This window comes from Austrofundulus limnaeus, unplaced genomic scaffold (assembly GCF_001266775.1).
Source record: "Austrofundulus limnaeus strain Quisiro unplaced genomic scaffold, Austrofundulus_limnaeus-1.0 Scaffold305, whole genome shotgun sequence".
Taxonomy (NCBI): Eukaryota; Metazoa; Chordata; class Actinopteri; order Cyprinodontiformes; family Rivulidae; genus Austrofundulus; species Austrofundulus limnaeus.
Genome location: NW_013952707.1, coordinates 546,846 through 564,649, shown reverse-complemented (window position 1 = coordinate 564,649; position 17,804 = coordinate 546,846). Strand labels below are relative to the sequence as shown.

The following is a 17,804-nucleotide window of genomic DNA, read 5'->3' as shown; positions in this document are numbered from 1 at the left end:
GGAAAGAAGAAGAGGCAAAGGCCGGCGTGGTGCCAGTTTTCCCTCCACCACTACTCTAACCCAAAACCCTAAGTGTCTATATGCAAACATTGGGGGGTGGGCACAGGCACGGGAGGCAAGAGTGGTGCCATCCGGCCACCTATAGCCATGAGTGCCCACCATAAGTTCCTATATGTGAACTTCATGAAAATGTTACGAGTGAATGTCTAAGATGTACAATAAAATTTGGGGCCCAGGTGGTTATGGCAAATACAAATGTAATATTGTTGCTCTTATAACACAACTGTGCCCCCCCAAAAAAACCTACATGGGTGAAGTTGAAAGTGAAGAGGATGGAGGTGTGCGGCGAGGGATGGGAAGAATAAACTGAGGGAGCAAAATGCTCCCACAGGGAGTCAGCTCCCCCGCTGGCCCCAGTAAGCCCTCCCTTTCCCCGAAACCCACCCAGGAAGAGCAGCCTAACTACCTCTCCATCCAGGCAGACCGCCAAGCCCACAGAACCCCAGACCATGGACTGACGGAGCCCCGAAGGCCACTAGAAACTGGGACCAACAACCCACCCCCACCCCAGAACCACCCAGACCCCCAAAACTCGACCCCAGCCCTATAGCCGGCCTGCCGCCCAGAGAGGCCACCGCTCCCCAGCAAGGGCAGCCCGGCCAAGAGCGCCCACCCAACCGCTGACAGAGCAAGGGGCACCCAGGGGGCCTCGCCACAGCAAAGGGGCCAACCAGCCAGCCCAGCACAGCCCCCAGCCACCACCAATGGCCACCAACCCAATACCACCCCAGAAGACATACTACACCAACCCCAACATTCGGGCCACTATCAGAACATATAACACAAGGACACCCAGGCTGGGTCGACCCCCCCACCCCCCACTAGCTCCATGTCACGCCCCCAGCCCATCCTTTAGTCTTTTACCGTCAGCAGCATTTCACATTATTGAAACCAATTACCAAGAAGTTTTATTTAGATTCTTCCTTTTTTAACAACTTCAACAGGCTGTTTTCTAATGGTGACCTTCACTCAGGCTATTTTTAGAACACTAATCGCGTGACTGTCCGTTCAACACTGGTGTGTGTACAAACTACTTGTACAGAGCTGTTTAAACTTAAATAAATTTAAGAAAACAGCATTAAACTCAATCAGGAGGACCACAAACAATTGGGCTACAGTTGGCCAGTTGGTAGGAGGGAAACAGAAAGGGCGACAAACTGTTTCTGTCCTGCACTACACTTTTGCCAAGTTGAAGCACCAACCAGATTTCACTGATATTTATCAGATTCATATTCAGTATGAGATCGGGATAGTGGGAGCAGAGCATCTGTTTACATAACATCCAGGAGAGTTTGAGATATCCAGCCTTCAAGGCCGACACATGGGAGCTAGACTCAGATAATCACAACTGTTTTGGAACAGGCCCACACTGTTGATGTTATGCCCACCTTTAAGTCTTAGAAAGACCTTTCAATGGCGAATTCCAATCATACGAATTTCTTGGTCATTCTTGCATCACCGAGCGTACGATTTCTCCAAGATTTATTTCATTCCACCAGTGACCACGGGAACCACAGCTGGCCACTCACTGTGCAAGGATTGCCTCCAGCTTGTGATTCTGCTCCACAAGCGTCTGAGTGTTGACAGCTTGGCATATTCCATCACACAGGCCGGGCAGCCTCATCATGACCCAAATGGCTGCTGAAACTTTCCGAATTTCACAGTAGACCTGGGGTCGGATTTATAAAACTTGCATACACAAAATTTGAGCCCAGAAACTTGCGTACGCCACTTTTCACGCCAAGGTTGTGATTTATAAAATCCAAACTTGACGTGAAATTGTGCTGTCCCTCACGCAAGCTTTGACCCAGGCGTACGCTCATTTTGGAGACGGGAAACTGCAACAGACGGTGAAGTGAGGAATTAGAGCCACACTGTGTAATGATCACTGTCAGATATTTAATTTACCTTCAGAATCAGACTTAGATTTTTATTAAACTTGTGTGTATGTATATATCTTCTACATCCTCGACCAACAGTACAGATAGGCACATTATCTTCCACTTCCCCCAGGAATCCATTACATGCCCCGTGGCATTCGTCCCATCAGGACAAGAGGATTCTCCTTTCCCCAGTTTCCTCATGGAGAAAATTTGATCAATAGTGATGAGAGACCTGTTGAGCAGATCCATCATTTTCAGTTTTGGAAGATATGCTAGAGAGGCTACAAAAATAACAGCAAAGCAGGATAAATAAGGGAAGGTTCAGGAGAGAGGGGGAAATGTGTTTACCTTGCATTCCAAGTCTGTTGAAGACCACGACCTTCCAGCCAACCTTTCAACTGAACTGAACTGTGATTCCTGAAGTCGGATGTGTCAAAATGTGCTCTCTTTTTCTGTTACTGTATTATTGCTGTCTCTCAGTATAATCCACTCCAATTGTTTGCTTATTTAAGAGAGATGCAGATAATGTTTATAAATTATGTCACAAGTGAAGGTCCCCATTGGCAAAGGAATGATTCTTTAAAAATTTAACTGCATTTTTATAATTATTTATATAGTGTTTATTTCTTAAAGTGCTTAACTCAAATGTTTGTAAAAGTTCTAGAAAAGCTGAAAAATGAGAGTAACACATCCATCTGTCTTACCAGGACCTGTGTCGCCAACACATGGCTTCCAAAGGTGCCTTTGGACGCCTGGAAGCCGCTGCCCTGGGCGCAGTGGGAGGAGCCAGTGGAGGGGGCGGAGTCGGGGCAGGAGCCGGTGGTGCTTCGGTAGGGGGAGGAGCCGACTCCAGGGTCAGCAGTGTGTCGTCCCAGTTCAGTGATGGGGCTCAGCCCAGTCCCAGCTCCCACAGCAGCACGCCGTCCTGGTGTGAGGAGCCGGCACAGGCCAACATGGACATCTCTACTGGTCACATGATCCTGGTAAAGTCACATAATACTTCTATAAAACCACAGTTAGGAGTTTTAGTCATTCAATTCTTGTTTACATTTTACTCAACGTCCTTACCATTCCTAACTGAGTATTTAAAACACAGATGAGTAGTTTAAGGAGAAGTCAAAAGTGAAGATGCTCAGAGATTTGTGGGTTTTCAACAATTTAATTTTTAAGCTCATAAAGATTTTAATTTTATTTCTTATAGGAAAATTCTAAATGAAATTTGTACTTTCAAACAGAAATTATTATTGAGAAAACGTTCTATTTTAAATGGTAAATAGACTGTACTTATATAGCACCTTTCTATCCATCCAGGACACTCAAAGCTCTTCACACTACAGACATTCACTCATGCACACACTGATGATGGCAAACTACAATTGTAGCCACAGCTGCCCTGGGGCACATTGACAGAGGCGAGGCTGCCATGCACCGGCGCCACCGGACCCTCTGACCACCATCAGTAGGCAAGGGGGGGTAAGGTGTCTTGCCCAAGGACACAACGACTGAGTCGACTGGACGGGGATCGAACTGGCGACCTTCCAGTTCCAGGACAACTCCCCTAACCACTCTACCACAGCCGCATTTATACTACAATCTGTGCCCTCAGTTACCCATTCACACTCACAGTCATCCAGCACTCTATTCCATCTCTACAAAGCGAACACAGATAATTCCTTCTCTAGACTAGTCAGTGCTTTAAACCACACTCAAACACTGATTGGACACACTTCAGAGGCAGCGGGGGTTCAGTGTCTTGCCCACGAACACTTCGAAATGTGACCGAATAATGGTGAAATTGAAATGCCAACTCTCACTTGAGAGAAAAGACATCCCTAACCACTTAGCCAAAGCTGCCACTTTACCTTCCTCTCTGCTGTGCTTCAGCTCTCCACAGTCCTGGCCACTTTCTAGCTGTAACCTTGCAAAAAAACGGACAACAAATCAGATGCGCCTCCTGACTTTGATTGGACTCTGATTGGATTTATTTGGACAATTTTGTTGGCGCTCAAGAGTTTTTACTGACAGTGGCACAGTTACAGTTTATAAAATGTCAGACATTTTTTGTTTTTTAATTAATGTTTTTAGCTTTTTAAATAATAGATGGGTTTCAGTCACGTGGTTTCGAAGGCTGAGTGATTTCTAATGGAGGGCAGGAAGTCAAATGTCTATGGAGGAAACTGTTGTAGAGAGTCTGTATTGTATGGATTTAGATCCTATTTCAAGACAAAGATAGCAGCAATTAGTCCACAAATACAGTATGTCAGACATGACTCGTAGGATGAAGATGGATGAGTTTTCGACAGAACTTAAAGATTTGATGACAATTGACGGTGTCGATACCACACATTGTACGTCTTATGGTGCATTCACACCAAACACATTTTGAGCGTCAGGAGCATCAGGTTTACAGTACGTGCAAAGTCTATGGTGGAGGTGCATCAAGGAGCATCGGGAAGTGCTGCGGCGCATCTACCTTGGCTCATTTTGAGCGTTCGAAGTGCTTGACTAATGAATGCAGGTGGAAAATCTGAACTTTTGCAGCTCGACATGGCACGTCAACCAATCAGGGAGACTCCACTATGTGATGTAGTGGGACAGTTTTCTGAATGATGCCCACTAATCTGAGACAGATGGACAGGAGCTCTTTGGCTGAAATTGAGTGCCTGTAATCGGTGTCGTGGCAGGAGATGCGGGCACCGATGCAGGTCAGCGGCTCGTCAAACTGGGCTTGGGGAAAAAAAGAAAAAAGAAATAAAGGAAAAAATATTAGAGCACACTAGGAAGAAATAAGTATAAACACTCTGGAGAACCAAATGAACACAGAGAACAATAACCATACTTTACCACCTATACAGTTTAAATAGAAAATAAAAACAGTGATATACTCTAAAGCTAAAAACAGTATGGCTGATGCAGAGGTCCCATCCGATATCATTAGATGATAGTGATTAGATGATAGAATAGGTGATGATAGTGATATTGCACATGTTAGATTATCCATCCATCCATCCATCCATCCATCCATCCATCATCTATACCCGCTTCTTCCTTTGAGGGTTGCGTGGGTTACTGGTGCCCATATCCAGCAGTCACAGTGCGAGGGGCGGGGTACACCCTGGACAGGCCGCAAGTCCATCACAGGGACACACATAGAGACAAACGAGACAAACAACCATTCACTCTCTCACTCACACCTAGGGACAATTTAGAGTTATCAATTAACCTAACAGTCATGTTTTTGGTCTGTGGGAGGAAGCTGGAGTACCCAGAGAGAACATGCAAACTCTACCCAGAAAGGTCCCTGGGCCGGGATATGAACAGGCGACCTTCTTGCTGAGAGGCATCAGCTCTCCCAACTGAGTTAGATAAATCATAGATAAATAAAGTGCACAGATGTATTAAAGTGACAGATGACTCTTGGTTTCACATGTTTCGGGCGGAGTTATAGAGTTTGATGGCCACTGGTAGGAAGGGCCTCCTCTGGCACTCAGTGGTGCATTTAGGTGCAATGAGTCTTGCACTGAATGTGCTTCTGTGACTCCCAACAGTGTCATAGAGAGGGTGATAACTGTTATCCATAAATTCTTGCAGCTTTGCCAGCATCCTCCTCTCAGACACTGCAGTCAGAAAGTCCAGCTCTACTCCCACAACATCTCCTGCTTTTCGGATCAGCTTGTTGAGTCTGTTGGCGTCTGCCCCCCTCGGTCTGCTGCCCCAGCATGCCACAGCATAAAGGGTGGCACTCGCCACCACAGTCTCATAGAAGATCCTGAGCATCATCCGGAGATGTTGAAGGACCTCAGACATCTCAGAAAATAGAGACAATTTTGGCCCTTTCTGTAGGCGGCGTTTGTATTTTTGACCCAGTCCAGTTTATTATCAATGTGTACCCCCAGGTATTTGTAGTCTACGTATGTAAAAACAATATCAGAACAAATACTCACCCTGGAAAAGACCAAACAATAATCATCGTGGAGCTGTTTAATACTGAGGTTGTGGATCTACCTGCTGAATAAAAATTTCTATGCCTCCCCTTGGCTTTCATCTGCTGTTCAGTGTTGTTGGCTCCGTTAGTGCAATCTGCCCTGGCAGACTGGTAACAGGACCGAAGCTTTCCCCAGCAGTCCGCTTGATACTCGATCTTCTTCTCTTCCCTCTTATAATCGAAATAATAAATTGCTTACTGCCTCATCAAAGTCTTCACTCTTTCTCAAAGAGTATTTGTCGAACTCTTTTTTCCTCCATCTCTGCCTTTGAGCTTCTCTCCTCTCTCTGCAAAGGTTTTAATTGCGGCTTGGTCCATCTGTCGACATCCACAACTGGAGCTCCATGTTTATTACCTGATTGTTTTGTCTCAAAGACACTAAAACTAACTACACCCTTAACGATGAAATGTAGTTGTATAAATATAATAAATTTAATGAGTTTCTGAAATCTCATTGCTCACTTCTGATTTCACCATATCCCCGTTGCCACCAAACTTTATTCAACTTTTGCCTCTTTTTATTTTCATCCTCCTGTAGATTTTTTGCTGCTTGTCTAATAATTTCAGGTGTCAGTCAGAAAGGAGTTTGGGGGTTTTATGTTAGTTCAGTGGGGTGGGGGTGAGACCAGAGAGTGGATTGATGTGTTGTTGTTTTTTTCACATGAATCAGCCCTCTTTTGTATCCTCCTGCTGCAACGTGCTTCAAATATGATGAACATTAATAAAAAGAGCTGCATTTTTTTTATTTGTTACATAATTTAATCAATGTATAGTTATTTATCATTGATTCAGTTAGAATGATTGCAGCAGCCATAAACAACACAATAGCCTACATGGGCATTTTTTCAGATGGCAGATCCTCCACTTTTTCACTTCCTGGCCTCCAGCTGAATTTCGCGGACTCGCTGTACTGCATTGTGACGTCACGTGAAACCCACCTATTGTCTTTCACACATGTCAACCCCTTCGGACCATTACCTGTATAATGAGCCTAAAAAATCTGTAATTTAAAAAAATTCCGTACCACTGACAGCTGTGGGGATTTGCAGGCAGACTGTCGGCCACAGAGATGGCATTGTCTGCAGCATAAAAAAGGAGGGAGGACAGGACTTATTTCTAGCAGCAGAGCGGGTTGGAAGATTGTTATTTGATGTTATTCATTGTTTTTTTATGTCCTACAGGCTCTGAAATGTAAAATAAAACTGAAACTTGAGTTTTTGAAAAAATCTGTAAAACAAAAAAAATCTGTGAGATTGCTCTATATGTTTGTATATCTGCAAAATGAGGGAAAATCCATGTAAATTACGGACAATCCGTACAACATAACATGTATGGTGTGTTGAAAGCAGTATCCATATTGTTTTATGATAAAGGCTTACATGGAGGACCACCTGAGGAACAAGGACCGTCTGAAGAAGGAATGGGAGGCTCTGTGTTCCTACCAGGCTGAGCCCAGCTCCGTGTCTGTGGCTCAGAGCGACGCCAACGCCAAGAAGAACCGCAGCTCCGACTCGGTTCCTTGTAAGTCTCAGCAAACACTTAAATTATTTCAGTCAGGCTTTAGATGATACAGTATAATAACTGGACACCTCTTTGTTTTTCAGCACATTTACTGTATATGGAGTTTATTTAAATTTGGTCACAGCCAAGTGTTGAACCCCAAGACCAAGAAAGGAAGATTTTAGAGTTTTGATGGATGAGTCTTGAAAGTAAAAAAAACGTTCCTTAAAGTCCAACACCCTCCATTTTTTCAAATTGAATATCCAGAAAAATATGAGAGAGATATAAAAAACAGGTATGTCTTATTGAAATTCTTAAAAATAATAATAATAAATTGTTTTAAAAATTATTTTTAGTGAGTTTTCAAGTTGCTGCTCTGGAAAAACTGTTTCATTCCATATATGGGCAGTGATGTCAGGCGAGTCTCTTCCTTAAGGCAGACACAGATTTACAACGTGCATCAACGTATCATTTTAATTTAGCCAAAGTGTTGCGCAGCTCCACAGTAACACATCCAATGAGGGGATTAATGGCCATTATTTCTTCAAAAACTAAAACCTTCAGAAGACATGGGTAAAGTTTGTTTAAGTCAAGCAAGCTGACTTCTTTGCTCCATAGCGTACCGGTGTTCTGTGTTTGAAACATTTTAAACCGGAAGTATCCAGAAGATTAGCAATAAGTCAGCAATGACCTAGGCATTTGGATTTAGGGGAAAGAAAGGTTCGGTGAGGCGTTCCGGGCAAGTCCCACCAGGAGGAGACACAGAGGAAGACCCAGGACAGGCTGGAGGGACTTAGGCTGGCCTGGAAGTACCTTAGGATTTACTTGGAGGAGCTGGTCCATAGTGGCTGGGCCTCTCGGCTTAGACTGCTGTGAACCGACAGGCATGGTTGGGTGGATGGATCTGTACCAAACTGAAGCTTTTCTCCCTTCCAACGGGGGTGAAAGCTCACCCGGCTCTTTGATCGCAGTGGAGAGGAAATATACCTTAAAAAGACACACTACAGAGTTTGCCGCATTGCCGGTAGTAAGTCAAACTCGTTTCCGGTGAGAGTTGAACTCCGCCAAGGTTGCTTTTTGTCACCGATTCTGTTAATAACTTTTATGGACAGAATTTCTAGGCGCAGCCAAGGTGTTGAGGGGATCTTTTTTTTTAACTCTTAAGGACAGAATTTCTAGGCGCAGCCAAGGTGTTGAGGGGATCATTTATGATGACCTTAGGATCACATCTCTGCGTTTTGAGGATGATGTGGTCATATTGGCTTCATCAGATCGTGATCTCCAGCTCTCACTGGAGCGGTTCGCAGCCGAGTGTGAAGCGGCTGGGATGAGGATCAGTGCCTCCAAATCCGAGACCATGGTCTTGAGCTGGAAAATGGTAGGGTGCCTTCTCTGGGTTGGGGAGGAGGTCCTGCCCCAAGTGGAGGAGTTTAAGTATCTCGGGGTTTTGTTCACGAATGAGGGAAGAATGGAGCGGGAGATCGACAGGCGCATTGGTGCTGCATCTGCAGTGATGCGGGGGCTGTACCAGTCGGTCCACGTTCCTACCCTCATCTATGGTCACGAGTTTTGGGTAGTGACTGAAAGAACAAGATCGTGGATACAAGCAGCCAAATTGAGTTTCCTTCGCAGGGTGTCTGGGCTCTCCCTTAGAGATATGGTGAGAAGCTCAGTCATCCGGGAGGGACACTGCTCCTCCACATCGAGAGGAGCCAGCTGAGGTGGCTCAGGCATCTGGTTAGGATGCCTCCTGGACGCCTCCCTGGTGAGGTGTTTCGGGCATGTCCCACTGGGAGGAGGCCCAGAGGAAGACCCAGGACTCGCTGGAGGGACTATGTTTCTCGGCTGGCCTGGGAACACCTTGGGATTCCCCCAGAGGAACTGGCCCAAGTGGCTGGGGAGAGGGAAGTCTGAGTCTCTCTGCTTAGGCTGCTGCCCCCGGCCCGACCCCGGATAAGCGGCAGAAAACGGACGGACTGAGAGATTGAATAAGTTTTACTAATTTATCTAAAATTTTCTGAAGAGTAACAGCGCTGGGACTGTCCACGTGGAAAGACCCCTTCCTTTTGTCTTCACTAAATTTTTATCTCCTCTTGGCCCAAACTGTTGGGGCATATCCAAAACTGACCTTAACTGGTTTCCAACAGTAGGTCAGTGATGTGGCATTCCTACCTACGTGTGTAAGTGTATCACAATAGAGCCGTGGACAGACCCAGTTAAAGAAGTGAGCTTATTTTATTTGGCATGAACAGGGTTAATCCTGTCATGATAATCGTCATAGAAAATGGCTAGATATCAGGCTGCTGTATCAGCAAAATATCTAACAAAACCGAGGAATGATGGAATGATGCAGGCATTTGATTTAAGGGGAATATGACAGAGAAAAGATGATGTGCTTACAGGCTCTAGTGGAACCTGACCTGGAAACCAGACGATTTAGCTGCAGAGGACAAACCTGCAAAGGAGACATAAAGGAAAAGTAGACTTTGCGGATTAGACACGTTATCATTTCAATTTGTGTCAACAGAGCCGATTTAAACTAATAATAACTGGTTTTGAAATTGTGTAGTAAAACCAGAGTTATTCTAAGTAATTCACGTCACTTTCTTTCTGAAAATCCTCATCACATTTAAAGTCAGTAGCTGAAATAAATTAAGTTTTGCTGTTGGTTTTTACCCCAACCTCTGCCAAAAACAAACAAAAAAACCACCCCTTCACTTCTTTTCTCATTAAAACCCGAATTTATTTATTAAGTATATAAAAATGTGTATGGATGGCACAGTTTGTAGAGCTAATGCCTCTCAGCAAGAAGGTTGCCAGGTCAAATCCTGGCCCAGGACCTTTCTGGGTATATTAAAAAAAGGATTAAGTAAGTCGTCTGGACGGGTTCTTCTTTAATAAAACATTTCATCTCTCCTCCTTCTTCAGTCTGAGGAGTTTGAGGTGAACTCCGTCTTATAAGCACTGCCTCCACATGGTGGACAAACAGGTTGGTCACATGCAAGAGAGGACCATCAGCCAAACAATAGGTTGTTAGTGCCTTGATTAGCTCTATTGTTCATGGAGGGTCATGTGCCCCATCAAACTGTGGACCATGAAGGTGGCCAAGTTCTGTACCAGTACTGTGAGTTCATTCACCTGGCTGTATCTGCCGCTGCTGCATCAGGTTTGGCATTTTGACTGTTATTGAGCCACCAAGCTCAGATTTTGTTGTGTTTTCTTTTCTTGGACTTGAGACAGAGAGAGAAAAAACAGAGTGGAGTTTATTTTTTGGGGCTTTTTTGGAACTGAACTGAACAAAAGATTATCTAAGTTTACATTCAAATTATTATTTGCTGTGATAATTATTTTGTTTTTACTGTTGTGCAACAATACAGTTAATTTTTTTAAAGAAATTGTGGTATTTTTGGGTTTGATTTGTTTAACGTTTAGGGTGATAAGCACTGTTATATGCTTGCATCCTTTGTGAGGTTGTTGTGTTTTCAAGGGTAATATTATAAAGGCAAATACGTCAAGGGGGAGACGTGACTGGCACCCCAGACCTTGATTTCATGGACCCGTCACAAGTTGTTGAGCTGCCTTGTCAGCCTTCCTTTGTTAAATAAATACCTTTTTTACTCTGGACTCTTTACCTGTACGCTGGGTTGATCTCATCTGAACCTCACAGCGTGGGTATTTTATCTTTTTATTTACATTTGCCTGGCCTAATGTGAAAAAAATCTTATAGTATATAATATAGTGTATTTGTGATTACCTGTTATGAGCACTTGGTACTGTTATGGTGGGTGTTGGACTTTAAAGATATGAAACAATGACATGTAAACAAAACACAACAAGTCAATATAAGTTTATTTACTGCCAACATAGTACACCAAAGCACACATCCATAAAAAATAAAAAGTGAAAAAAAAACATTAAAAAACTGCATTTTTCCAACATTTGTAGACCCCTACTCATCTTTACTTCTAATGCTGTTGTTGTACTCAGTCCTCTTACTATGACCCAACTTTTTTAAAACAGAGGTTGTACTTCATAATATTAATCTTTAAAAAATATTGATTTGTCTTGAGTTTGTTTCTCATCTGATGTGAAGAACCTGTCACACTATAAGGTTTTAGACAACTTATGCCAACTTGTGATTTTTTTATGTCTAAATTACATTATTAATAAAGTTACATATTTTATCACTTTGTTAACATTACAGTATGTATACAGTATGCCTAAAGAGACTCCCTGTTGATTTTTATAATTCCATCTTCAACTGATATGTCTCTAAAAAGTTGGCATAAGTTGTCTAAAACATTATAGTGTGACAGGACCTTTATGTTTTTATGACATTCTACTCTGAGGGATTCCTCTCAGTCCAAATAAAGCACTCATTAAAATCATCTGAAATACAAGTGTTTTAAACAGTTTTAGCCTGATATGGGTTTTAAATTTTAGTTGACTTGTTTGAACATCCACCCAGCAGAAAAACCAGAACCAAACTGCTAAAATGTTTGTTGTTTGCAGACGACCACTCCAGGGTAAAGCTGAAAGCTGACATTAACCCTTCACGCGCCGACTACATCAATGCTAGCACCATCGTGAGTCCATTCACCTCTTTAGATGGTTACCATAGAAACAAGAAAACAAAGGTTTAGCTTACTGACCCTGAAAATTCAAAGAATAAAACTAAGAATCTGTGAGAGAGGCTCTGTTTACCAAAATAAAAGCCTCTGTCTGCAGATTGAGCATGACCCACGGATGCCGGCCTACATCGCCACCCAGGGACCGCTGTCCCACACCATCTCTGACTTCTGGCAGGTCAGTCGGGTCCAGATCCTACTGGGCAAGTGTGTTTGTTATTGTCATTTACCTTGTTGTTGTTGTGTAGATGGTGTGGGAGAATGGCTGCACTGTCATCGTGATGATGACTGCTCTTGTGGAGGATGGAGAGAAACAATGTGACCGCTACTGGCCCGATGAAGGCTCGTCCCTCTACCACATCTATGAGGTGTGTATGCATTTGTTTGTCTGTCAGCAAAACAGCTGTAGAACCACTGGATGTATTTCAATGAAACACTCTGAAACTAACCATTGGATGTTCTTCTACAACTGAATAACTTTTGGAGTCAATTCTAGATGACAACCAATGCTAATTAAACTTAGCAAATATAGAAATGGTTATAACTACATTCATTTTTACAGATGTGGCGCTAACATTTAGTGTGGTAGTAGCTGAAAGTCATCCCCAACCATACAGTTGAATATATATATCAGAGTAGGCGCAGCCTATACTTTCCACTGTTAGCATCTGTGACAACATGGAGGAGCAAAAATGGGGACCGATCAGGCTCACAGCCATCATCGCAACTATTAGATTAACAGCAAGCCCAACTGGATCTGTGTCACATTACCTGTAATATTTTTACAATAAATTAATAACTATGGTAATTTCCTTCAACAATCATGTAAAACAGCAGAAATATATCAGAAAAATCTGCTATTTATAAGTAACAATGATCTAAACCAGACCTAAATTTGGTAATAACTTAGACTTAAGCTAGTTGAAAAACTACGACTTCAACTACTAATAAAGTATATTTATTATTTCTTACTGTTGTTGGGGTGGAATAAATGGATCGTTTTACTTTATACCAGGGGTGGGATGTTAGTCAATTTCCATGAGGTGCTGTCACGCTTTGAATAATTGCAGACACAAAGTGCTTAAAATGAACATATGGGGTTTTTGATTATAAATTTCCTTAATGTTCACATGACTGGTTGTCATGTGAAAAGGGGGAATTGAAGAAATTTATTGGGGTTATTTACTACTGATTTATAAAGACACTACACATTGTATAGTCTTTTATTAGGTGAACAGTAATGTATTTCCATAATGTGGTTATCTCTGACTTAATTGATGATTTTATATGCAGACTGGGTTGTGGGGCTCTTGATCAGGGTCTCACACACTCAGGAGGCTTTTAGTTAGATACATGTCTGATTTAAAAACAACACATAAGAACTGTGATCAAACATTAGTGTGAGGGATGATGTCTGACATCTTGACTCCATATAGGAGTAGACTGCCCCTTTAATATATGTCATGAGGTGGAGTCAGGATGCGAAGAAGGCTGTTACTTGATGTGTGTTTCCTGGTTTTTTTAATCACTGTTAAGCTGATGCCTGTCGAAGGCAGATTTAAACAAAAGCTAATCAGTCCACAGCTGTGTCTGAATGGTTTTGTATGGCTCACTCCAACATTCACGTCATTATTAACTGGTATTAGATCTGAACAGGTAAAGGGTGACGAACATTGCTTATTTTTTAACACTGTCATAAATGATAATAATACAGTATATATTTACCAATCAACACTTAGAAAATGTTCTCTGCAAACCCAATTATAGGATGAAACTTGTCTCTACTGATTTTAGCAAACCATCTTCTCAGCAGGTCAGGTTTGTCTAACATAAACCTAAAAATAGTTAAATATATAAGATTATTTTACACTCTATGAACCTAAATCAGAGGACAAATCAGCTTTTAAAATTTTATAATATGTGCTAAACTATAGCATGATTCAGAAGAGTACAACAATATGCTACACAAGCTAATATCTACTAGCCAATTCAATAAATAACAGTGATTACATTGGCTTTATAAATGTATTTTAATTTTAAACTGTTAAATTATTAGCTTCAGTTCTAGTCAGATCACATCCACATCGAGGTAAATAAGGTAAAATCTGCTTACTTGTGAAACACGACCCGTTTCTCTTCTGTTGCTACATCCATAACATACATAGCTTCTGGCATTATTTAAAACATTAGATAGATTATATACACTCTAAAATATTAATAATAATTTTGTTTTTATGACATCGTCAGTCCTTTTTTTGCTATGCTGCCAACATGTACAGTAATGGTAAATCCAGACTCTTGCCTGTTATGCGTAGCGCTGTAGCTTCTACAGTAGATCACACGGTCACGTGGTTTCTGCTCACTCCAGCTGTTCTATATACCTCTATGACCCCAACATGTGGCCAGAGCACTAACAGATTCTTCACATTTGCATGATTTTTTCCCCTAGATTTGCTTTTTTGAATCAATTTAAAAGTTGATCTGATTCTTGATGGTCCTGTCAACAGAGCCCAAACAGTGTTTCACACAATGATGTCCAGACCCCAGCTTTGGGAAACAGAACACGTGTCAAACTCAAAGCCAAGACATGTGACGTGGCAAGCCAAATGTGTCTTGCCACGTCATTTTATGTGGCCTACCAGAGCTTCCAAGATTAATGTCATTAAAATAAGCACATACTGCTTTAAAACCAGCATTGACTATAAACTACATCACCTGCTATTTTACCCATGCAATGGCTGCATCCCACTGTTATGATCCGAGTGTCTAAAAGCAATGGGCTCAACACACGAGGACCGGCAAAGGACAGCAATTAATGACTGTCATCGCAACCAGGGATGCTTGTAAAGTTTACTGGGGGTTGGCAAAAAAAAGAATGTTGTGCATTTTGACATTTAAACTAAACAAATCTAGCGATACTAATGATATTGAAAACAAATGCAAGCCAAGATACAATTTTATGAGGAAAACCATACTGGACAACTTCACCCTGGCACCAACAAGTTACCATACAGCTGCCTTTTTATGTGTATCTTAGTAATCACTTCATGAAGTGTCATATAAAATTGGAAAATTTGACAGAGCTAAAATAATATTGAAAGTGTTAGCTAACTGTAGTGTGTAGCATACTCTCCACTCATTGGTCAGTCAATGAAACCCTTGCTGATTGTTTGTAACAACATGCGACAGCGACAAAAGTTGAACATTTTTCAACTTTCATATGTCAAGTCTCAAGCTCGCATGTCTACGTGTACGAGCGCGAAATGAATGAATAAGTTTAGCTGTTGCTTGGCTGGAGGAGGGCAAGTGATTGTGGCCTCATCGCACAAGTTCCATAGGAAATGAATGGAGAGAGAGAGAGAGAGAGAGACGTCTCTTCCCGTGTGTCAACCTTTAACTCCGGACGACTTACAGAGTTCAGACAGTTTAAATGTTTAAACAATGTTTATTACAACAAACGTCAGTCTGAATAGAAAGAGAACTGGGAGCCCTGGCTAAAACAAACTAAAAGAGAGAGAGTGTACCAAACCAACCAGCAACTGACAATCGGTCAGGCACCACTCGTCCCACAACCAAAACCTTGGTAGATACATCCCATTTAATTGCCAAATTGCTGCTGGACACTGTGGGGTGCAGCAGAGGTGACTGAAAGGTAAATGGTAATGGTAAATGTACTGTACTTGTGAAGTGCCTTTCTACCAACCCACACTCAAAGCACTTCACACTACAATCTGTGTTCTCATTTACCCATTCACACAGCACTCTACCAGATCTGATACAAAGCTAACATGTAAAATCAACTATGGAGACTAATCAGTGCCAATCACATTCATACACTGATGGGTCACACATCAGAGGCATTAGGGGTGAAGTGTCTTGCCCAAGGACACAACATTTGAGACAACTGGACGGGGAATTGAACCAGAAACTTCCGGTTCCAGGACGACTCCCCTAACCAGTCTTCCACAGCTGCCCCAAGGTAGCAACAGTGGTGGGCACAGTTCCCCTAAAGCACTAAAGTACTAATAAGGGAACCAATTTTTTCCTGATTAGTGCTTTAGGGCTTTTGCTAATTTTAAGACTTATTAGTGGATTAGCACTTGATACATTTATAGACTAAATTTAGAAGCAGCTGAGATCTATGAATGTTACTGATCAACGTTAATGTTAACAGCTGAGGGTGAAAGCTGTCACACATCTTGTTCATATGTGTGTCACTCATCCACCAGGTGACAATATATGAACCCAAATAAGGCTGTGGAATGTCAATGATAAGTATTGAGTGCAACATGTGACTCTCGTTGTCTGTTGATGAATGTTCATGGGTTGACTGGGTTTTTTTAGTGCTTTAGGGGAGCTTCATTAGAGCTAAACAACCAAAAAAATCTTTAAGCTCCTATGTTGAACAGTTTCTGAGTAATAAGCATTTTTGCACATCCATACACCCATTTTTCAGAAATTTGGGGGTCCAGGGGGTGGGGGGCACTGATTGGTGGGCCTTATGGATAGAGGCTTCATCAGAGCTAAACAACAAAAGAAATCTGAAGCTTCTATGTTGAACAGTTTCTGAGTTAAAAGCATTTTTGCATGTACAGACACCCCCACTTTGAAAGGAGCCCCCTCCTCAAATTTAGGGTCTATTGTAAAACCGTTGTCTGGCGCAGTGTAGGTCAGACTCATCTACAGTCCTGCCAAATTTCATGTTGATTGGTGCAGCCGTTTTTGTGCCACGGTTGATCAAAAATCTCCGGAGAAAAAAAAACAATAAATAAACAGTACGAAAACAATATGACTCCCGCTTACGCTTCGCGTGTGGGGGTCATAATAACAACTGGCCCTCTGCAGGCAACCATAACGCTCATTCGGCCCTTAGGGAATCACTCTGCAAATGGGATTATGTTTTCTTGTTTTCTTAGGTAAACCTGGTATCGGAGCACATCTGGTGCAACGACTTCCTGGTGCGCAGTTTCTACCTGAAGAATGTGCAGACACAGGAGACCCGCACACTCACTCAGTTCCACTTCCTCAGCTGGCCTGCGCAGGGCATCCCCACCTCCACACGCCCCCTGCTGGACTTCCGCAGGTCCTGCAGCCACACTTCAACTTTATAATGATGCTGCTTTTTAATCCTGTCTGATCCTGCTGAGCTTTAGGGTTCAAATAATTCCCGAGTTCAGCTTCTGTGCATTGTTATTCCAGCTTTATTTAGAATAAAAGCTGTTGAGTTAGTCATGGCAACTAAAAAGCTACTGCTCACATAATCATTTAAAACAATGAAAATCTGAGTCCATAAAAAGTTAGGATCAAAATAAGCATAACCATAATGATTAGCTAAGTTCAGAACTAACTGTGGATTATCCTGGTGATTATCACCACCTGTTAGTGATCAAGCTACCTTCACACTGAACACATTTTGAGCATCAGGGGCTTCAGGTTTAACATGCAAAGTCTATGGTGGACGGACATCAAGAAGCGTCAGGAAGTGCTGCGGTGCCTTTTGAAGCATTTTGAGCGTTTGATACGTGTCATGATTGAAGTCTGCTATTTTGGATCAAAGCTGCCAGTTTTTCTTTTCTTGCACATGTACCGGAGCTACTCCCCCTACAGCTTTGAACATGCAGACTTCACATACTGCAGGCTTCACATGCTGCAGACTTCACATACTGCAGACTTCACATGCTGCACACTTCACATGCTGCAGGCTTCACATACTGCAGACTTCACATGCTGCACACTTCACATGCTGCA

At 42.4% G+C, this 17,804-nt stretch overlaps 1 protein-coding gene across 1 annotated transcript in view; it reads left to right on the top strand.

Moving 5' to 3' along the window:
• ptprnb (protein tyrosine phosphatase receptor type Nb) overlaps positions 1–17,804 on the top strand; it is a 65,809-nt gene that overhangs the window by 39,631 nt on the left and 8,374 nt on the right. The window contains exons 13-18 of the mRNA XM_014021784.1: positions 2,651–2,926; positions 7,302–7,449; positions 11,941–12,014; positions 12,157–12,234; positions 12,305–12,424; positions 16,973–17,139. Coding sequence (XP_013877238.1) covers positions 2,651–2,926; positions 7,302–7,449; positions 11,941–12,014; positions 12,157–12,234; positions 12,305–12,424; positions 16,973–17,139 — 863 coding nt within the window. The remainder of the gene's footprint in view (positions 1–2,650; positions 2,927–7,301; positions 7,450–11,940; positions 12,015–12,156; positions 12,235–12,304; positions 12,425–16,972; positions 17,140–17,804) is intronic.